Source organism: Lytechinus pictus, chromosome 11, assembly GCF_037042905.1.
Source record: "Lytechinus pictus isolate F3 Inbred chromosome 11, Lp3.0, whole genome shotgun sequence".
Classification (NCBI taxonomy): Eukaryota; Metazoa; Echinodermata; class Echinoidea; order Temnopleuroida; family Toxopneustidae; genus Lytechinus; species Lytechinus pictus.
Genome location: NC_087255.1, coordinates 5,702,412 through 5,726,358, shown reverse-complemented (window position 1 = coordinate 5,726,358; position 23,947 = coordinate 5,702,412). Strand labels below are relative to the sequence as shown.

General features: G+C 34.9%; 1 protein-coding gene across 4 annotated transcripts in view; it reads left to right on the top strand.

Moving 5' to 3' along the window:
- LOC129271424 (oxysterol-binding protein-related protein 9-like) overlaps positions 1 to 23,947 on the top strand; it is a 52,048-nt gene that overhangs the window by 5,102 nt on the left and 22,999 nt on the right. For 2 of the 4 annotated variants that reach the window (XM_064106492.1, XM_064106489.1), the window contains exons 2-7: positions 56 to 134; positions 4,126 to 4,202; positions 13,733 to 13,912; positions 14,637 to 14,687; positions 22,342 to 22,438; positions 23,016 to 23,244. In XM_064106492.1, the coding sequence (XP_063962562.1) occupies positions 14,640 to 14,687; positions 22,342 to 22,438; positions 23,016 to 23,244 (374 nt within the window). In that variant the 5' untranslated portion in view covers positions 56 to 134; positions 4,126 to 4,202; positions 13,733 to 13,912; positions 14,637 to 14,639. Of the gene's footprint in view, positions 1 to 55; positions 135 to 4,125; positions 4,203 to 6,085; positions 6,110 to 11,510; positions 11,623 to 13,732; positions 13,913 to 14,636; positions 14,688 to 22,341; positions 22,439 to 23,015; positions 23,245 to 23,947 lie in introns of those variants that run through there. The other 2 variants (XM_064106490.1, XM_064106491.1) reach the window with 2 other exon arrangements.

Here is a 23,947-nt window from a genome sequence, read left to right as displayed (position 1 = left end):
TGTTGTTGATTCTCTATGCATGTAATGAAGACTTTTTTTTTCTTGCTCTCAACAGGGTGCAATAATAGGTATAGATGACGAAGATGATTCTACCTTCACTGTAACAGTAGACCAGAAGACGTTCCATTTCCAGGGTAAGATGAATTTCCTCTGTTGCTGATATTATAATTCATGTAGTTTTGCATCATTTTATTGAACAAATTTTCTGTATTCGTTATTTCATTGTTCATATTGTTTTACATCATTTTATTGAACCAATTTAAGTTGTTTTTTTGCCAATTTATTTATTCATGTTGTTTTGCATCATTCTATTGGACAATAGTAATGAAATAAAGAAGATTTATAGGCCCATATTCTAAACTCAGGTTTAAATCAAACTCTGGTCTAAGGTTGCGGTTTAGCTATGGGTAGCAGATTGCCATAAAAACTCAAACAGTAGAAATTCAATTTAACTGCATATTTGGAGCTACATTCATTCCTAACATACTATTTGGGAATGATAACTAAAATGATTTTCTTCACCATTAAAGTTTAGAAAAAAATGCAACATATATTTAGAAATGTACAATGTTAAAGGACAAGTCCACCGCAACAAAAACGTTGATTTGAATAAAAATAGAAAAATCCAACTAGCATAACACTGAAAATTTCATCAAAATCAAATGTAAAGTAAGAAAGTAATGGCATTTCTATGTTTCGCTTAATGCCACAAAATAGTAATGCGGACGCGTCGTGGTCTAGTGGTTCTGACTCTCGCCTTTCAAACAGAGGATCGTGGGTTCGAATCCTAACCATGGCGTGTTTTCCTTCAGCAAGAAATTTATCCGCACTGTGCTGCACTCGACCCAGGTGAGGTGAATGGGTACCCGGCAGGATTAATTCCTTGCATGCACTGAGCGCCGGTGATGGTAGCTCGAGCTAAAGCCGGGGTAATAATAGCAGCGCTTTGTATCCTCAGGCAAAAGGCGCTTTATAAATACAGCTATTATTATTATTATTATTATTAATATATGCACATCCTAGTCGGTATGCAAATGAGGGGACTGATGACATCATTCACTCACTATTTCTTTTGTATTTTATTTTATGAAATATGAAGTATTCTAATTTTCTCCTCATTGTCAGGTGAAACAAAGTGTAATTTTATTCCTCCCTGAACATGTGGTATTACCATTGTTTTAACATTTTATAGTTCATTAAAGTTGGTCTTAATGTCAAAAAGGTTAAAATTGAAATATTGTATAATTCAAACAATAAAATAAACAAAGGAAATAGTGAGTGATGGACATCATTGACTCTCTCATTTGTATGTCACTGAGTTGTGCATATAACTGTTTTGTGAAAACTGAAAAATAAGCAAAAACTTAAAAGTCATAACTTTCTTTTTTTACATCGGAGCAGGGTGCGACATAAGCGCTTGCCCGATTACCCGGGGCAAGTAAAAGTTAGAGTCGGGCAAGTGTTTTGAAGCAAAGACAAAAACTGCTTGCCCGAATTGGGCAAGCAAAATTCTCCTATGGAAATTATATTTTAGAAAGATTCCACATATTTCACCATCAAAATATAGAAAAGAAAAAGGGACAAAAAAAAGCAATATCATTAATTTCTTCTTTCAAAAAAGTTTATAATTCGAATTGCAAATTTTGCGCCATTTTCTGCAATAAACACACAGCTCAGAGACGTACACACACACACACAGAATCAATGGCAGTCTAGTATACCTAGCTACATGTAGCTAGCGCCTAGTCCACACAGCCGATGCATATAGTTAAGTTTCTACGGAGTACGGTGCACGTGCTGCACGAACGAAGTTTGCTCTGGAAGAAATCTCCCACAGAACTGTCAAAATTCACATTTCTTACCAATGAAAATTCTTGTAATGTCCATATTTCCTAAAAATTTGAGTAGCTCTGTCATTTGTAAGCAGTAAAAGGAGAAATTTTCACTTCTGTTATGCTTAAAAAAGATCGGGCTTCGAATGAGCGTCTGTATCGCACACACTGAAATACATTGTTTGACAGTCCCACATATGCATTTGTGTGTATGTTGATAAACTTGGTTTCTTTCGTAACTATTTTTTTAGCCAAGGAAATTGATAAATTTTCTTCTTTATTTATGACAGGATAGTTTGAGCTTTCTTCCTCTCTAATTTCTTTCTTTCTGCCTATGTTTCCTTCTTTTGAATCTCTTTATTTCTTTATAAATTTTCTTCTTTTGTTCATTTTTTCTGTTACTATAGCTGTCTTTCTTTATGTCATTCTTTTCTTTCTATCTTTTTTTCTTTCTTCCATCTAACCTTTGTTTACCTCTTTGTTTAATCCTTCCTTCTTTTTCCCCTTCCTTTCATTCTTTCTTACTGTCTTCCTTCCGTCCATCCATTCTTTACCTTTTCTTCTGTCTTTTTTTTCTTCCTTTATACTTTCTTCATCCCTTTCATTTTTTCTTTCCTTCATTCCTTCCTTTCTTTTTGTCTTTCATTCTTTCTTTCTCCTTCCTTTCTTTCCTTCTTTTTTTCTTTCTGTTTTTCTTTATTTCTGTCTTTCGTTCTTTTGATCTTTCTTTTTTCCATCCATCCTTTCTTTTCTTCCTTATTTTTTCTTTCTGCCTTCCTTCATCTCTTTCCTTCATTTCTTTCTGTCTTTCGTTGTATCTTTCTTTTCTTTTTTTCCTTCCTTCTATCTATCCTTATACCTTTTCTTTCTTCCTATCTTCCTTCTTTCCTTTCTCTCATTTTCTGTCTTTCTCTTTTCCTTCCTTCCATCAATCCTTTACCTTTTCTTTTTCTCTTTTCTTTCTTCCTTTCTTTTTACCTTTTTACCTTTTTTCTTTCTTTTTCTTTTTTTATTCGTTCCTTTCTTTCCTTCCTTTCTCTTCCCCTCAGTTTTTTTTTCTATTTTTTTTCTTTCCTTCTTTCTTTCTTCCTTTCTTTCCTTCTTTCTTTCTGATTTTCTTTTTTTGTGTCTTTTGTTCTTTTGATCTTTTTTTTTTCCATCCATCCTTTCTTTTCTTCCTTATTTTTTCTTTCTGCCTTCCTTCATCTCTTTCCTTCATTCCTTCCTTCATTTCTTTCTGTCTTTTGTTGTATCTTTCTTTTCCTTCCTTCCATCTATCCTTATACCTTTTCTTTCTTCCTTCTTTCCTTTCTCTCATTTTCTTTCTTTTCCTTCCTGTCTGTTTACCTTTTTTCTTTTTTGTTTTCCTTTTATTCATTCCTTTCTCTTCCTCATTTTTTTTCCTATTTTTTTTTCTCTCCATCCTCCTTTCCCTTCTTTCTTCCTATCTTTCCATCTTTCTCTTCCCCGCAGTCACTCTCTCTCTCTCTCTTTCTTTCTTTTTTTTTTTCTTTCTTCCTTCCTTTATTTCTTCGTCCTTTCTGTCTTTCTTACTTTTTTTCTTTCATTCTCTCCCCCTCTCTTAATTTTTTTTTCTCTGGTTATTTTCAATGATTTCCCCTTTTTTTATTGTGTGTCCTAGTCCCCTCCAAAATATATGGAAAATATATGAGATTAGGAAATTGATTAAAGAGCATATTTACCATTTATTTTGTCATGATGTTCAAGATAAAAATCATTAAAAAAAAGAAATACAACTACAAGGTACATCAGTAGTCATGTTGACAAATGTATTTTTAAAGCCGTCAATGGTATGGTATGTAAAACTATAAGGCTATAACTTATTTTGAAGCAATAAAACTTTGTTTTGAAGGATCTCTTCGGGCAAGTGAAATCTATACTCGGGCAAGTATTTTCCAACTATTTGAAAATTTACTTGCCCGACTGGGCAAGTGCTTCAAAAAAGTTATGTAGCACCCTGCATCGGAGTTTGAAGAAATTTTCAGCATTATGCTTGTTTGATTTTTTTTTCTATTGATTCAAATCAATTATCTTTCTGGGGTGGAGTTTACCTTGAAATATTAAAATTGTTCACTGATGGGATAAGAATATAAGACCAAATGTACATTGGACCAAGTGGGATTAGACCAAGTGGCGATTCAACTCTGTCAACTTTTTGCGAAGTGAACTCTACTTCCAACGAACCCCACAGTGCATCTAGATGATGTGAGGATTGATTGATTGAATATTCACAAATCAACCATGATGCTGTGTTTCTTGCATTCTTCTCCAGCGCAAAGTGCAGAAGAGAGGGAGCAGTGGGTCACAGCATTAGAAGAAACCGTCTTGAGACACAAACAAGCTCCGAAGGTAAGATGATAATCCTTATTTTGCATGTTTTGTGTAATAATCATGTTTATAGATATTCAAGTTTTAAGAAGAAAAAGAAGTCATGGAAGGTTACACGGGCCTAATCACAACTGGCAGGCAAAAGATATTCATTCGAGCCAACCCATTCTCAATTTTTAAATTTGATATTGCTGATTGACAAAAATGAATGAATATGACTGAAAATCTAACACTGATTCAAGGGAGGGTACCTACTGAACTTCCTTTTTCCAAATTGAAAAGATATATCGCCAATTTGGAACTATTTTTTACTTGCGGAAGAATTAGGGCCATTTTACTCTCTCAAGTGATGAATTTGATCATGTCAGGAGTAGTCTTCATAAATGCCGATTTATTTTCGAAATGAGCCGGTCGAGGTACCCTTTTCTGGTCAGATATGGAATGTCAGACATTTATCCTATCCACTGGTAGTAAACATTCAACCCTCGAATTTCCTTATTTTTTATGAATTTTTTAAAGTGCCACTTTAAAACACAAGTCTATGGGAAATTATTTAGGCCTGTGATAGCAGAAGAGGTAGGAGGGTTGGGTTGAGGATGGAGGGTGCACTTACTCGGGCAAATTGGAGGGAGTGGGGTAGGGGCGATTGCTGTAAAGTGTGAGGTGGATCCGGCTACCCCCGTTCATGGGGACAAATCTGGACTTAAAACTTTGGTTTGATGATGAAATTTTCAACTAAAGAACCTCGGATCAATTTTCACTTCAATGTTAAAGCATGGATACCAGTGAGAGTGGGAAGCTGGAATGTCTTTCAAAGTGTAATGATCCCTTTATTTTTTGGTGTGGCAATTTTATGTGTGATATGCATTGTAGGAGATATTGTTATCATTCTAGTGGGCCTGTATACAAGACTGCATTGTCACTCTGTTGCGTTCTGGGTGAAGAATCTTGGACAGTTTGATCGGTTTAGGACCGGAGCTGTTGCCATTCGAAGTGATTGTGGCATACTTGCTGTCTTTACTCGTTAGAGCCTAAAATTGGTGGAAGCGCCGTGGTGTAGCGGTTCTGACTCTCGCCTTGTAATCAGAGGGTCGTGTGTGCGAATCCCACCATGGCCTAGCGCCCTTTGGCAAGGCGTCAATCCACACATTGCCACTCTCACCCAGGTGCTAATTGGGTACCGGTAGGAAACAACTGTCATTGTGGTTGGTTTTAATAGCATGTGTGCGCCTAACAGGCTGCTTGGAATGCTATGAATCCAGTGATCTGGTGATAATAATTGTGAAGCGCTTTGAACAGTCGTAGATTGATAAAGCGCTATATAAATGCCAATTATTATGAAAATGCTTTGTGAATCGTTTGTGTGCTCTCCCTCATAGTTTATGTGATACTAGTAATCCTACATGTAAATGTACAGTAGTCATGAATTATATCCAGAGTCCCCTCTTTCATCGGCAAAATGAGACAATGCACAACATTTAAAAAACACTGAATTGATTCCCTGCCAAGTAAAAGAATGTATGGTCAATCGTGGATAGTGAAACTGCCCTTAAGATCCCTACTTTCAAAAGTATGAGCCAAATTTTGAGATCACATGTTCAATAGGGTTTATCCGGGATTTACCTTGGTGTATGTTTCTCTTTCGTTTTTTTACGATGCTAGTCAATATTTACTTGTCATTACGCTCCTGAACCTTGGTGTCTCTGTAAACACAACTCCCATGTACCTTGCATACATGTACTAATATTTTGTTTTGCCACTACCATACTGGTCTATATATTTACCGTTAATGGCGCTGGTTGGATTCATACATACATGTATGCATGGTGGATAGAAAAGCTGATGTTTGCTTGTGAATTATGCACAATTGGGTGAAGATACTATGAATGTACAGTGAATATCTGCAGGAAAAAATACCCATGGCCAAGGTAAGGATTATCACAATTGTTTTGAATTTTTTTCCTGACATGGACCCTGTTTCATAAAAGCTGTTACAAGCTCGTATTTTATTGGCTGAGAGAAAATCTGTCATAGGATTATTTTATGTGATACTTTTTATGAAACAAGGGCCTTGTTTCTACTTGTGCATATTGATTTTGATAAAATTATAGGAATTTCTGTAGACAGTATTTTTCCCTACTGCCCTTTCTGTGTATTGAACACAGTAGCAAATCAGAGGATTATTTTGTTTTTAACCGGAGAATGTGACTCTACATGTATGTCAAAACACTATTAAGTATAAATTCATTATGGTGTGCTTTGCCAGTGCGAAGCAATAGTAGACCTTCTTGTAACATCCCCCCCCAAAAAAAATACCCTTGAATATAAAAGAAGTAGTAGTTACTTTTCGGAATTACATGTACCAGAATTTACACAGACAGTCTGAGGCAAAATATATGTATTTTCTGCTTCAAGAATTTGAAAGTCTTCTGCATGATAATTTGCAAGATAACTTTTCTGGTTCAAGCAGGCGTAAGTATAACTTGGATAGATTGAGGCTTGAACAAGTGCTCATAATTGTTAGGGTATTTTTTTTTATTGGGCAGCTACTGTAGCTTCTAATTTATTTATTAGGTGGTCTGTCTATGACAGATCACCTCTTAATTTCGTCAGAATTTTCTTTATTATTTCTTTATTATTTATTTTTAGCACCTATGATTGTCGCCAACTTTTCTCCGAAATGGCTGAATCAATTTGGCTGATTTTTCTGTCATATATAGAGTCTATCATAGAGACGGCAAAATAAGCTTTTTAAGGTCATCTGGTCATGATGACGTCATCTACGCGCCATTTTGTAAAATTCTCAATTTGATCATATCAACATAACGGATCATCAATAATCAACCATATTTACATCAAAGAAACTTCACGTCAAAGGTCATCTGTCAAGGTCATGTAAAGGTCATGACGCGTGCGTACACGCGCAACAAAGCCAAAAAAATTATCCAAATGGCCTATGAAAATTTTTGGGTACGTTTCAGGTCATTTTAAGCATTTCAAAAATTTGCGTGCGCGCACATATGTGCGCGCGTTTCCACGTGTAACTCCTTAACACAACGCAGAAACACCGTTATTCTTATACCATTGCATTGATGATATAATTCTGAGCAATTTGATACCTTGATTAACCTTCTACAACCATTAATAACGAAATTAACACCCGTTAAATTTTGCAGCACGTGTGCGCGCGAGCTCTCACTACAGGCCATATATGGGCAAAAACATGTCTATTGAAAATTCACTGTAGCTCTTTAAATAGTCTGTTGACCCCAATTTTTTTTTTCATATATCGATGAGTATGAGTTGTAGATTTGATTTCATGTCACCATTGTCCCTCAATTCGGTCATGACGTCATCAAATTTGCGCCTAAACTGAAAATTTCATTTTTTTTAAAATGACGTCATCAAATTTGATCATAACTCCGTAAACATTGATTGTTTTTCGCCCAGATTTCGATATGTTGTAGTTTAGAATGTATTCTTTCTCCTCAGTTATCATGAATTTTCATTTTGAAAAATGCATCATGGCGTAAAACAGCGATGAAAAGAGGCATGTCATTTTTCCTCATTTTGCGTGTAATCTCTATGGGACATGACTTTTTCTGAAAACTAGATTCTACATTCCTCTATTTCGTGAGCTATATCTCCATTTTTTCTTATTAGTTATCCCTGAGCTTGTAGTATGTTGTAGCTGAGATTCTAAGCTTTCGGAAATGTGCCCTCCATTTTTTTATCAGATGCCGAGATCATGCCCGTTTTTCGCTTGCAAAATTGGATTTGCAATTCTCAAATTTCCTTACGTGTAATCTCTATGGGAACGTATAATTACTATGGGGAATATCGTGGCTCAATGGATAACGCACTTGACTAGCGTCCTCGGGGGCGCAGGTTCGATTCCTGGGGTGAACAAGATGATTTTTTTTTCCTTTTTTTTTTCTTTTTACCACCTCGTACATGATCCTTTATGACAATTAAAAGGTATAAAAGTAAAAATTTAGCAAGATAAAACAGATTATACTTTTTTCATACTTCAATTGTCAGTCGGACCTTTTTCACAGTGCTTTATCATCTCCCCTCATCTCCCGTCTTTCACAACTATTCCATCCATAATGAACATTCCGTTGTCATCATGATGATCATATTGATCTACATGAACATGGAGATAGTGATCATGATGCCGACAATAAGGACAGACCACCTAATTCGTCCGCATGACGAATTAAATTCTAGTTTTGTTTAGTATTGTAGTGGATTGTTATGAAAGGATATCTTTCTGAATATTTGTTTTATTTATTTATTCATTTATTTTATTTTATTTTATTATTATTTTTTTTTTTGGGGGGGGGGGGTGGGGGCGATTGGAAAGATGCTATTCAGGCATGATAGAACTGAGCAGAAAGGCAGACAGTAGTGCACAACAAGTTTTGGTTTAGATACATAATGCGTCATCAGAAGAAACCAGGCTTTCACTGCATTTACTTTGTGTATACATGCAACAGAACGAAAATGTCAAAATAATGACACAGAAAATAGGAGTCTTGCTTCTCTCCTAAAGAGAGAGAGGGGTGATGAAGAGGGGGAAAAGAGGAAAAAGGGTTAGACGGTGGGGGGGGGGAGAAAAAATACATGTAGAACAAGGGGAGATAAAGAGAGAGAGAGACAGTCAGACAGGCAAGAGTGGAGGCGAGAGAGAGAGGAAGAGGGGAAGAGAGAGAGATGGGAGGGGAATATATATAGCATGCTGCGATGACTCACACGGCTCATCAGAGCTTCCTCGTACGTCACGATCGCATCATCATCGGGTCATCCCATTAGTAAACCCCTTGTAGCGTGTGTCTGTGTGTAGGAATTCCATACCCATGAAAGAAAGAGAGAGAGAGAGAGAGAGGGGTGGAAAATATGCTGGAATAGACAATTGGGAATCAACTCGCAATGCATTGCATGATTTTATTGATCAAGTTGTGCTGGATGAATTAGGAATGCAGTGTATTTGATTTTAAAGATTGCGGAATATATAAACGTTTTAGCTTGATCAGGGTCAGGTAATATGATTTTTTTTTACTATATTTCATTCATTCTTTCCTCATTACAGAATTCTGCATGTTGTCTGCGTGTTTTATATCTTGTACTGTATGTAGGCCTATACTTTGACATTTATATACAAAATGACGTACATTTACCTTTCCTTTTAAATTTGATACAGATATACATGAACATGTGGATGAATTGCAGTAATTTTAAGTACTATACATTGTATACTTAGTTTTTTTTATTACATACACATTATCATACAGTATTGAGTATAGTATTTGTTTTCTCAAATATATAGAACTATTAAACAATATGATGTATAATTCAAATTCACATTAATGATTCAAATGTGTAAAATTGCACTTCCAAAATGATAATTGAAGCAACGTCAATGAATTGCAATTTGCAATCCATTGCTGAAATTTGTAACATACATGTATAGAGAAGATCCTGTTGTTAGGCGTAGTACATGTATATTTCATTGAAGTTTACCTTTTATGACAGAGTATACATGTTTATATAAACATATCTTATGTAGATTCGAATCAGTGATAGGTCAATACGCCATCACGTGATCATAGCTGCGAGGATCGCATTTTGGTATATTCGAGGTTTTGACGTCACCTCAGTGAATATAACTGCGTTGTATTTTCAATTGCGGCGTTATATTCACTAAGGTGACGTCACTCGCTGCTTACAAGTTGCGTAATCATGTAGTTTATTTGATGTACGCGCTAGTGTTAATGCGTCGATTGCATGAAGAACGCGCTTGATGTATTTTCCTTTTTTTTCTATTATGACGTAGACGGATCAGAGCTGTAGCAAGAATTTCGGGTTGGGGCCAGATGATGAAGGCAATCTCTGATGGCGAATCCATATAGACTATATAATATAACAGATATTGCCTGGTCTATCGTTTTAATACATAACATTTCAACTCCACTCCGAAGCTATATTTTTCCCTCGGGAGAATATTTTCCCTCAGCGCTGCGCGCTTCGGGCAAAATATAATCCCTTGGGAAAAATATAACTCCGTCGGGGAGAGGAAATGTTATATTCAAACTCTAGGTACAGGCAATATCTGTATAATATGACACCTAGATAGATCCTTGGCATTTGATTGGTTGTTTGATATCGATCATTCGGACCATTTTACAATGACGTCATCGACCGTGCAATTTAGGATCCATTCATTGTGCAATTTTGAATCCATACGATTTTGTCCATTGCATGCGACGCGGGCATTGTACGCGACAATCAACAGACCGAGCTTGCACTGCATGATCATATTTTGCATCGAAACCGATAAATATCCTATGAAAAATAATCTAGTTTTAAGTGTCATATAAACCAAATAATGAATGTTCCTGTATTCGTGCAATGGACAGAATACTTCGTTCGGTGAATGCCTCAGCTTTGCCTCGTTGAATGGATCTTTTCATCTTTCACTATTCTGTCCATTGCACTCATAAACATTCATTATTTGTATAACATGTACATATATGTTTAAATATGTTGCTGAGAGAAGAATAGAAATTGGGATAATCAGTACTCTTGATTGTTGCCATGTCAGGCAAATTATTTTCAGGATATAAAGTGGTATATCACTCGAATACATGTGGAGCAGTTTTACTTGGCAAAGAAATTCCATTCTGAATCAGTTATGTTATGTTGGCATATTCGCTGCCAGCAATATCAAAACCAAAACATTGTGCAATGAAATGTACTTCATGCCTGAAGTAATTTTCATTGCACAAGATTTGGGTTGGTTTTGCACAATAACCAGACAACAAGTTGGCTGGAAGCCCAGTGCACTGTCCAAGTGGGTGTATTTTATAAACCAAGTGGAAATTAGGGTATTTATAGACCATGTCATAATTGAGTCTGTTTTCAAGTGATTTGCTTATTTCATTTTATTTTTAAACATGTTTTATATTTAAAAATCTCACTTGTAGAGGTCTACTTGAAAACAGCTTAAGCACTACAGCCTACGCCTATCCATCATTAGAGAGCATTTCTTTAAATCATAAAATTTTGTGTCACTAGTTGAAAACAATATCATCTGTGTAACTTTTTTTTAATTAAAGAAAATTATCAATTTATAATGAAACCGGTAATATTAAAAGCTAGATGAGAAGGTGATATTGAGAGTAGATAAGCCCCATTGGCTGATGGGCTGCTTACAGTATTTAAGCATTGAAGCAAAGTTATTGGGTAGAACTCCAGGCTTATCTTACTATAATAAAAGAACAAAACTCATGAAAACAGAGATTATACGCACTGATGCATGTGATCACTGAGTCAGACAAAGTAAAGAAAAAAAGAATGCTTACAGTGTATCTCCTTAAAAGAAACCTTGACTCTTCTGAATAAAGCTTTTTAAAAAGCCAACTGTGGAATGCACGTGTATGTAAGTTTAAACTCTTTTTTAAACTCTTATTTTAGAACTTTTGTTAAAGGAGAATGAAACCCTTGAATCCAGCTGAATCCATATCAAAGAAAAAAATCAAAGAAACATATTGTTGAAAGTTTGAGGAAGATTGAATGAAAAATGAATAATAAGAAAGTTATGAGCATTTGAATATTGAGATCACTAATGCCATGTAGATCCTCCCATTGGCAATGCGACCAAGATATGTGATGTCACACATGTACAACTCCCTCATTACTTTAGTACTTATTTCACTTTATATTCTCACTTTTATAGAGTCTATCACAAGGTGAGGTGTTCTCTTTATGAGAGGACAAGTACAGGGGTTTCACAACATTATATCATTGATGAATCGTTTGTCATATGATTAGAATGAGCAAAAAGAGATGTTCTGGTGTATATTTTCAGTGTCCAAATGGGGAGAGTTGTTCATCTGTGACATCATAGATCTTGGTCGCATTGCCAATGGGAGGATCTCCATAGCATTAGTGATCTCGACATTCAAATGCTCATAACTCTTCTATTGCTAGTCCTATTTTACCAGGTACTCAAAATTTTGTTGATCTTATTCTTTGATTTTTCTGCTTTCACAAAAGCTAAGTTGCTCCAAGAGTTTCGTTCTCCTTTAAGTTTTTCTCATGCCTGTGATTTAACATTAAATCTATCCAGCTGTTTCTTTTCTATGGACATGTTAGTAGTGACAAGGTAATCTATTATAGTCACTATGCCATAAGCTACACCCAATTTGAAAAGCACCAGCAGCAAGCCACATGGCAGTGCGTCCACTTTTCAAAACAAAACCTCCTGGAATTTACTCTGAAAGTTACTGGAATTTTACAAAATATCTTGGAATTGTACAAATTCTTTCATAAGATGTTATACTTCTCTTCTACATGTACACACAAAAAAGATGAAATATAGGTCCCAGTGCTGTTATGAGCCAAACATTTTGAGGGGCGAAATATGACCAAAGACGTATTTCGGGCAAAAGAATTGCGAGCAAGCAAAAATGTTGATATTTTAATTACAAAGATCCAATTTTGAGAAAGCTTTTGACATAATATTCAGAAAATAATATCATTCTTGGAAATGATAACTTCCCGGAATTTGTCACTTCTCGCAATGATCTTGGAAAATAGCAAAACTTCCCGGAATTTCCTGGATTTCGGGAAGAGTGGAAGCACTGCCATATGGGGAAGTTACAAATTTAAAGATCAAGTCCACCGCAGAAAAATGTTGATTTGAATAAATAGAGAAAAATCAAACGCTGTAAATATCATCAAAATTGGATGTAAAATAATACAATGAGAAGGAGGCGGAGATAGAGTAGGAGGTAGAGGAAGAACAGGATGAGGAGACAAAACTATACAATAGAGAAGGAAACGTTAGAGGAAGAAAGGGAGGAGAAAGATGGTAAATGGTGTTTTTTTTTCAACCTGATTGCTTAGAAAGTATAAATGCTTGTAAGCAAGCAACCAGAGGACAGATGGTTGAAGGTCCTCTCTGTGGGACTTGCTAATGAGGATGAATGCCTTTATTACCAAAAGGCACTAGCGCACCAAGTGGGAATTGAACCCGGGTCACCTGATTCTGAAACTCCCGCTCTACCGACTGAGAAGAAAGTGGAGGAAGAAGAAAAGTAGGGGTGGGAGACGAAGTGGAAGATGTGGGAGTGGAAGAGGAGAAGGAGAAAGAGGAGGAGGGAGAAAGAGTTTGAGGGGGATGAAGAAGAGGACATGAGGAAAAGAACAGAAGAGATGGAAAAGAAAAAGGATAAGGAGAATGTGCGGTGGTGGAGGAGAGGAGGATAGAGGAGGAGAAGAGCAATGAGGGCGCTATCAATTTCAAGCTTAACCGCTCCCAATGGCGGTCTCCTGCGTTCAGTAATTAAATTTTTTAATTATTATAAGTATTATTATTAAAAAGTGAAGTTTATGCTCACATCATTATTTTGTATTCATTATGTATTATGATCATATTGTTCATATTATGTAAACAAATTTGATATTGTATTATTTTGAACGCAGTAATAAAAGCAAGCAAACAAACAATTATCACAATAATTTCTCCCTTTCCTTATAAACCACAGTACGGACTGCCCCTCCCGCTCGCCACGCCCTCTGTCCAAGACTTTGAACGCAAGCTGTTTGAGGCCGACGCCTACCTACAGATCTTGATCGCACAGGTGGAAAGTCTGGAGGATAGGATCAGTAAGCTGGAGAACGCGGAAGAAAGGACTCACCATGAGAAGTTGCGAGAAAATGGGAAGGTAAATGTGATGATGATGATCGTCGATGTGATGATTATATTGAAATCATCTTGTAACTTTGTATTATATGAGCTATGCAGCCTTATATTCCATCTGAATGGAGGATTAATTTTTCAAAGTTTGATAAGAAAGGCAGGTGGTTTTCATGCTACATTTACATGACATATGCAATAGACATGCACTGAAGGCAAATTAAAAAAAAAAGCTTTCTTTGTTTTACTGCGTCTAGTGAAAGTGATCCATGCGCTATTTAAAAAAAACCTTTCTAGAACAGTCTGTATTGTCCACTGATCTGTAGGCCTTTGCCCCGTCTTACAAAGAGTTACAATTAATCCCTTCAACCACAACTATGGAAAGCCAGCAACGTCAACCCGTAAAACACATATTTGTTCAGAATATTTCCTAAATGTGAATGATGTATATTCATACATTCATATTTTTTTTTGAAAATTCAGTGTTCTTCTCTTTGTTTACAAAGGAAATTAGAAAACAATTATGAAGTTGATGGATTGCCATATCATTGAGGTTGATCGGATCAATCATAACTCTTGTAAGAGTCTAAGAAGGGGCCCCCGGAAGTTTAATAAATGGTCAGTTCATACAGTTTGGTTCTATGAGACATGCTGACATGTTATGACCATTTGTTCAATACATAGATCACCTGATCATTTGTTATTATTTTGAAGTAATGAAGAAGACTTAATATTGATTTCTTGTTTTGTAGGCTATGATCGAATCAGTGAAGCAGGCCATCGTTCTACTCCAGGTAGCAAAGGTAAGAAAAGTCCATTTCTTAAAGATCCAAAACTCTGAAATGATTCATTTATGATAAATAAATTATCAAAGACCCCTTTCTCATTACACTTTCTAAAACTAGTGTACTGGAAACCGGTTTGGAAAATCGCTTTGTTAGCGTTCCTATTTGATCACCCGAAAGTGGTTTTCAAAATCACTTCACATAAAGCGATCTTGTTACTATTACTATGGGAACGCTCTCAGTGGGGTGACATGTTTCGCGCAAAATTCAAAACCGCAGCTTAGGCATTCTACACACAGTGTGTGGAGTAGCGCGCTCAAAATGTGCGAAGATCGCTTCCTGAAGAGCAGTTGTGTCCTTACCCTAAAACCAGTTTAACGAAGCAAAGCGATCTTGAAAACTACATCGCGAGGTGGTTTTATGACTGGTTTGGAAGATCGCTTCGACTGTTCTCATTACGTTAAACTAGTTTCCAGTAAACTAGTTTTAGGAAGGTAGTGAGAACGGTGTCAAAGACAATATATCTACAATAACAGGTTGAATGCACCTGTTGGAGAGTGAATGGTTTCGCTATAACACATGTTTTCCAAAGACTCCAGCTCGCATATATCCAGGCTCAGTTTCAAATGGGTTAAATGATTAATTGGTTCTAAAGATTGTTCTTGTCTGTCAGATGTGACGCTGGTGGCCTGGCGCACCATAATTATTACCCCAGCTCTAGCACAGGTGCCAATGAGATGCTCTCAGCATTTCAAGGAATAAATTCCCGCCTGATACCCAGTTACCTCACCTGTTAGGCGTTTCATAAAACTGTTCGTAAGTTAAGAGCGACTTTAAGAATGACTGGTGAACCTTTTTTATGCGCTTAACCATCGCCTACGAATATACCATTTACCACAAGAAAGGATCACCAGTCGTTCTTAAAGTCACTCTTACATGTAACTTACGAACAGCTGTATGAAACACCCACCTGGGTTGAGTGCGGCAAATATAGATCTATGCCTTGTCAAAGGATATACATGTGAATTTAATGTCAAGAATAGTGCAAGGAAAAACATGGCTGTTACAATACTGTATACAATAGAATAGTTTGTCATTTGATATTGCTCAGTGGCTTCACATTTTTAAGGTCTGATAGCCCCATAACGTAAAGCTTTAAAGGGAAGTTGACCCTGACAAATAGTTTATTGTAAAAATAGCAGAAAAATAATAAAAATATTGTCAAAGGTGTGAGAAAAATCCATCGAAGAATAAAAAACTAATTAGGATTTTAATTACTAGATATGTGACGTCATATGCGAGCAGCATTCCCATATAGCGAATGGTAAAAAAATCAATGAAATAATTTTTTTTCAGAAAATTGAAAATGTTTTTACTGTACCTTTTGTATATCAATATTCAAATCATTTCACCCAATCATGAAAAGAAAATAAAAATAAGTCATCAGGAACCATTAAAAAAATGAAATTCATGCATTTTATGTTACATAACATATGGGGCAGCTGCTCGTTTATATGATGTCACAAATCCAAAACTTAATATTCTAATAACTTTCTTAATCTTTAACGGTTTTCCTCAAACCTTCACCAATATTTTTGATCATTTTTTCTGCTATTTTAACATCAAACGTTTCTTCAGGGTGAACTCTCCCTTTAATTAATCGTTGGGATGATTTCTGTTATTGATTGATTGTATTGATTATTACGTATAATCAATATTAAAAACCATCCCCGCGATCAATCACAAGGCTTTGTGTTACAGAGCCCTGGAATGTCCCGGGGGGCCAGTCAAATACAGGTATATTACTGTATACACACGCGTGACCAAAAAAACGCGTTTAAAGGGGCGTTTTTTCAGTTTTGGACGCGGTTTGCGCTAGGACTCGTTCAGGGTATCAAAAACACAGATTTTCAAGAAAAAGATAAAAGTTTTGAAAGACTGGTCAATGGTCAATCGCGGGGTCAGACGTATTTAGGGTATGTTTTTTTCCCCAAAGCTTTTTTTTTTTAAGACTAGCCAAACGTGTTTTATGGATATGTTTTTTTTTCCCAAGCTTTTTCCCCGAGGTCATATTTTGGCAACAACTTGTTTAGGGGCCAAAATGTGTAAATAAAGCCCGTGAAAAACTTTTTTAGGGGGTTATTTTACACACACAGAAAAACTCGTTTAGGGGGTATGTTTTTTTTTCCCAAGCTTTTTCCCCGAGGTCATATTTTGGCAACAACTTGTTTAGGGGCCAAAATGTGTAAATAAATCCTGTGAAAAACTTTTTTAGGGGGTTATTTTACACACACAGAAAAACTCGTTTAGGGGGTGTTTGGAAATTACTTGGTCACGCGTGTGTACAGCAATATATTTGACCCCCCCCCCCCCCCCCCCCCCCCAGGGTGGAATGTGGACAGGATGTCAAGTCATGGATCGATACAGAAGTTGTGGTTTTTGCCCAAATATGATACAGAAATTACCAATCTGCATATGATATGCTCTTCTCTTTGACAAACACAAGGGCAATAAACATGTTCAGTCATGTGTGTGCAGAGAATATGAATGTGTATACAACAGATAGAAAAAGAACATGTATTTGATGAAGCGGAATAGCTGCAAGGTGTGCCTGATTAATAGATTAGAGCTGAGAGAAATATGCAGTCGTGATAATCATCAAATGTGTGTTTGCATTACATGTACATAAATATGTAAAGTAGTTTTGTTTACTTTATAATAGAAAAGAATGAAAGATTCCCCATTTCTATTGTTTATCAAAAAGGCAGTGTATATGTATATAGAGAGTTATTAAATACTCATTCAGCCCCATTCATTATAATTTAGATTTTTAGGGGAAAGGGGGGGGGGGGTCTTGATTCAATTGATTCCAGAAATGAATTAATTGTCAGTGTAAATTGTAGTTGCAACCACCCCACCCCTCCCCTCACCCACATACAAACAAAGTTTTTCTTTATTTGATTTATCATTAAGATTACTGTAGTACATTTTATATCATAGTTAGTACATTTTACATGTACATGTATATGGGCTATTTTTTATTATTCCATACGACCAGTATTTAATTTTTTAGGAAACATTTCCTAATGCCAAGAGCCCTCTACACTGTTTCTCTCAATGTTCAATATCTTCTTTCATCTTTGATACCCGTACATTCTGTATGACACTATTAAAAAGACAGCATTGAAGTACCCTTTTGTAAAATACCCCCATCCCCACCCCTCCCCTGCGACCGATGATATTGTTTTTACCTGTTTCAATTTTCATCAATACATTGTATTCCAAACTCTGGTGAGAATCTGAGCCTTATATTTTGGTTTTGTCCATGTACAGTACACAATTCTTCCAGTTAACACAGAAGTAAGTAAATTAATCCAAATTTTGTTGAGAATGGAACTCCCTCCTGTGTCAAAATGGTTTCCCCTCCTTAGTATGTATAAAAAAAAATAACGAAAAAAAAATGAATCAAAGTTAACTTGCTGCTCAAGCTCTTTGCGGTCTGCAAACCTTCCTTGCACCCTCTCCAAATCCCAGTAAAATAAATCCTAGCTTCTAAATGCAGAAAATATACTAAAATTATCACTATTAATTGGATAGTCCAGGCTGGAGATGTTTATATCTCAATAGAGTAAAATTCACAGAGCAAAATGCTGAAAATTTGATCAAAATCGGGTAACAAATAACAAAGTTATTAAATTTTAAAGATTTGCAGTATTCCGGTGAGACAGTCTAGGCATGTCTTTATGAATATTCACTAGGTATGCTGATGATGTCACATCCCCACTTGTTTTTTTGTATTTTATTATAAGAAATTAGGTTTATTCAAAAATTTTCAACCAAGAACTTAAACAATTGGATTGACAACTGATTAAGTGCATTAGTTATTTATTGCTGCAACTTATTTTATCATAAAGGAGACATATCAGTTACACATGTATGAAAAAATGAAACATTTATGATTTCATGTAATAACATAAGAAAAAGGGAAGCGGGGATGTGACATCATCTGCCCACCTAATGAATATTCATCATGACCATGTGCATATGGTAACTGTTTTCACAAAATATTGATAAACTTTCAAATTCAATAACTTTGTTTATTTGTTATCCGATTTTGATGAAATTTTCAGCATTTTGCTCTGTGCATTTTACTCTATTTATTTAGATATAAACATTTTCAGCCCGGACCATCCCTTTAAAGCTACAATGTAGTTATACCAGGGAATTGATAGTTAGATTGATCATTGTGAGAGTTATTAAGAAAAAGAATCACTGCTTTGCACATGATCTTAGAGAAGAGTCCAATCACTATTGCAAATTAGGTAACCGTTCACCATGATGATCATAAAAGTTATAATTATGATGCTCAAACAATATATTATTAACTTTTACTATTTTAGACACTAAACTCATCAAATTTTAAAAGGAAACAATATAATTACAGGAATAATGATTTGAAATATGGTTATCAAGGCCTCCATGTTTCTTTTTTTTTTCTTCAAAAAACATGTACATCACATTGTATAGATAAACAAAACTTTGATTCATTTTTAATACATGTGCAATATTTTTTGTGTAGTTAGTATAGTTATTTGCAACAAAGATTTATTTTTTATTTTAATTTGATATATTACAAATAACTGACTATAATAAACATTTCTAAGCATTTTTGTATCTATAATTGGACAATTATTTGAATTTTTTCATTTCCAGTGTGGTGTGTTATACTGACCTTTTTTTCTGCAATCTGCATGCAACTTTATATGTATTCTTTGAATATTGATTAATTCAAAATATTCTGTAAAGTTTCCAGTTGTGCCAATTCTGCCAATTTTGATTACGTGTACATGAATATCTTATACTTGCACAAGTCTGTCTTGGTGATTTTCATTATACATCTCTATATGTACAGTAAGCACCTTTTCGGGGAGGCTGCCAGATGGACCATTTCCAAAATGAAGTCTGTAAACTGATTTGTATGTTGCAGAATGCATGTTTGTTATAAATAAAAAATAAACCAAATAATAATAAATCGATGTGGGGGATATATTATTGGGTGATTACAATAACTTAAGAGTATGATATACGTACATGTACCAGGGTTTGGTTTTGGTGTGAGGATGTGAACCTGCTCGTTTTAGCATGAATACTGACTTAATTCAGAGTTCAATTTACACATAAATTCTGTGATATTAAAAGCTTAAAGCAGATACAAACCAATAGCGCCATCTCGAGTCCTCAACTACTCATACCTGGCCAGTTTCCTGACCCATAATGCTAGTGTAGTCTAGTAATATAGACCAACTTGAATGATAACAATTTTAATCAACTACTCAATACATTAATACCGCAATAATTATGTTACCAAGTAGCAAAACAATTACTTTTCCTCTCAAAACTTTTTTGTTTCTCTATACAAATACAATTATAGGTCAATTTATTCTCTGTAGTATTAGTAGATGTCTGAAAACATATATTTTAAGACTATGTATTTATAACACACAGTCAATGAGAGACCACACACAGTTCACTCCCCCTTTAAAGTCTGAGCATTGACCTGAATTTAAGATTACTGTTGTGGCTTGTGCTACAACGGTAGTACATGATTGTACATGTATTGCTCCAACACCAGCACCACCTTTTTAACTCTGAAACCTCATTGAGTGTTTGAGTATTAACTAGAAAGCATTTTGCCAAAATTCATTTTTTTTTTTTAGGCCTCATGCTTGCTACATTTTTTATGGAATCAAAGTGTAGAAGAGGGACCAATCAAATTCTGGATTTAGTTTGAATCGATAAAGATCTATTTTTCATTCTTGATGGATTTATTTTAAAATCTTTAAGATTCAAACTTAATACAGAATTTGATTCAATTTAATTGCAAACACATTCCACCTTGATTTACATTAAATGACAAGTACAAAGATACAGAGATTGTAACACGATGATGACACATAGGAATGCTGATAGTGTTATATAGGGTACGTATATACATCTACCAGCAGTACTTGGTGTGTTGATACAAAAATTTTGAGGGGATTGAAATTCTAATAGCATTTAGCATTTGAAAGACTAGTATTAGTACACATTGTAACATAGACATTTGCAAGTGTAGAATTTGGAATGTTCATCTTATATACTGTCCCTTCTTGTATTCACGTTGTTTTCGTACACATGTATTAAGCTAGAATATTTGCCTTGACCTGCTCATTGAGTCGAAGTACAGTATTTGTACAGAGTGGATGAATGAAAGAATTGAAATTGGATCATCAAATGAATTAATATGGAAATAACTATTAAAGTGCAGGTACAGTATGCAATTGAATAGAATAAAAACAGACAATTGAATAGATTAGTTGATGAATACATACATGTGGCTTTAAAAATTGAAACTGAAATGGAAACAAAGGATGGATTTTTTGTCTTTTCTACATCTATCCTCTCTACTTTATAAATTTAATGAGGTTTTCTAGCCTTTAGATTATTTTTTTCGAGACATGTTTATTCATGCACAGTCACTGTAATGTCACAAGTTAATCCTCTTTTATATATTTGTTTATGTTATGGCTTATTTTATATACCGGTATTGCATACAATTATGTCACACTTGATATTTTGAATGCAGTACTTAATAAAAGCAAACAAACAAACAATATATTTGAATTCTAACCGAAGGAGTTAATTTTATTCGCCAAATGATAATTCTATCATGTACAGTACATGGTTCTTGACTTTGAAATGCATTTCTTCTGTGAGTTTTACAAATACAGTATCTGAGATCATTTGCTGAAGTGCAGACTCATATTTACAATGAATATAAATTTGTATTGTCATTGGGCTATGTTCTGAGCTTGTACATTGCTAAAATTCGCTAATATTTCTCACGTTATATGTGTCTCATTAACATATATCTGTACAAGCTATTAGTTTGCAATATGCAATTGATTTGCAATGTTTCTTGATCAATATCTGCTTTGGTTTATAAGAAACTTATTTTAACAGTTAACATGATAGGGCATAGCATGCTTCAATTTCTGCAATATCTCTTTTTTTTTCTTTGCTGTATGTTATTTTTACATTCTACTCTTTATTATTATTTTCCAGTGTATGTTAAAGCAGTGATTCAAAATAACATCTTCTATGTATACACTTTGAATATATTTAGTTTAAAAGTATGTTATTATGATGGGAAAGATGATGTCATTTTAATCCATAATGATATACTGATTTGATATTTTTTGCATAGGGCTGCTATTTTGGGGGGATCGTTTTGTATAGAGGCAAAATTTTAAACCATAAGGATTTACAATTGATATTTCAATTGAAGGGCATTTATTGTTTTTTTTTTTCATTTTATAGAGGTAAAATACTCTTTACTCTCAATACTACATGTATAATAGCACCAAAGCTCTAGAAAGTTACAATTTTTAAGAGACCACTAGAGGTATGCCAGTAATGTGATTTGAATCATCTGTGTAAACTCAGATTAATTTTGGGACTAGGCAATATACTAAATTGTGCCTCCAACAACAACATCAAAATCAGCCAATGCTCTGGCTTGAGACTCCCAAGTAATGTGTTTAATAGCATGCACATAGAGAATATTCACTTTCCTCTTATTTGTTTTTTTTTATTCTTGCCCCCCCCCCCCCACCCCATCCACCCTCTTCAGAATACATTGAATCCTGTGAATGGTTTTCTTCAGCCAGAGATGTTATTAGATGACGACGATACTACCACTGCCAACGTGCCTTCACAACACAAGAAAGGTATTAATAGGCATTATATAGCGCCATCTACATGTATCTAAAAATATACTTCGAGGTGCATTATTATTATCCCAGCTTTAGCTTCAGTTACTGTTTCTATGTATCTATTCAATTCTAGTCGAAACATTTCAATCATATCAAATTCGATCAGATCAGATTAAGTTAGAGTATATCAGTCACGTCATATTATATCATATAAAATCAAGTCAAGTCACATCCATCACATATATTTAAATCAGGTCCAATTCAATTAAAATATAGCAGTCACTTCAAGTCAAATCAGGGCTCCGTGACACGAAGGTTAGGGATTAATCGCTAATTTGAAAGAACGATTCTGATTGGTTCATAGTCAGTCTACTGAGCAAAAATGCCCATGCACATGATGATCTTGATAGACCGTTTCATTTAGTGATTAATTGCTAACCTTTGTGTGTTACGGAACCAGATCAAATCTAGTCGAGTTAAAGTATGTCAAATCAAGATTTGTCAAGTCGATCATAGAAATCACATGAAGCTCTGAATCAATCAAATAAAGTTGAAAGAAATCAAATCATATCAAATGATATCACATCAACAGGTAGTCCTGATGCGAGCATAGACTCCGCTGAAGAAGTCTTGGAAGCACCCATGCCTCACCGGACCCTTCACGGTCCCACCATGGCGGCCACTGCGTCCCCCATGACCTCTGCACCCCTCTCTATGACCCGGCACCCCCGTCAAGAGATCCCCGCCCTCTCCTACTCGAGCTCCGATGAAGACGACTTCTTTGATGCAGACGAGTACCAAGAGGGTGAAGACAATGACAAGTAAGTCTCTTAAATATTAGTTAATAATAATAGTAATAATATCAATAATAATAGTGATAATAATAATAGTGATAATAATAGTAATGATAATAATATTAATAATAATAATATTGATGATAAATACTAATAATAATAATATTAATAATTATAGTGATAATAATAATATTAATAATATTAGTAATAATACTAATATTAATAATAATAATAATAATAATAGTAATAATATTGATAATAATAGTAATAATGATAATATTGATAATAATAGTAATAATAATAATATACATAATAGTAGTAATAATAGTAATAATATTAATGATGATGATGATGATGATAATGATAATGGTATATTCAACCAGGGTAGCCACTTCAGTTCCTAAAACTGTTCTCCCAGTGGGCCCTGCTAATATTAATACCCCGGTTTTATCTCGGCTACCTAGACGCTCAAGCATTTATGGAATTTCTTCCTACCGCTTTAAGCTACCGAGTACAACAATATGATATCTTTAACTATGTTATAAGCTATTGAAACATCAGTATGATCAATGATAACTATGTTTTAAGCTACTGAAATGCGTCAATGGGATAAATATAAGCTTATTAAAAAAAAACTACTGAAATCAGGCAACATGATAACCATAGCTATGTTCTAAGCTGCTGAAATCTAGTAATCGGGTAATAATGACTATGTTATAAGCTACTACAA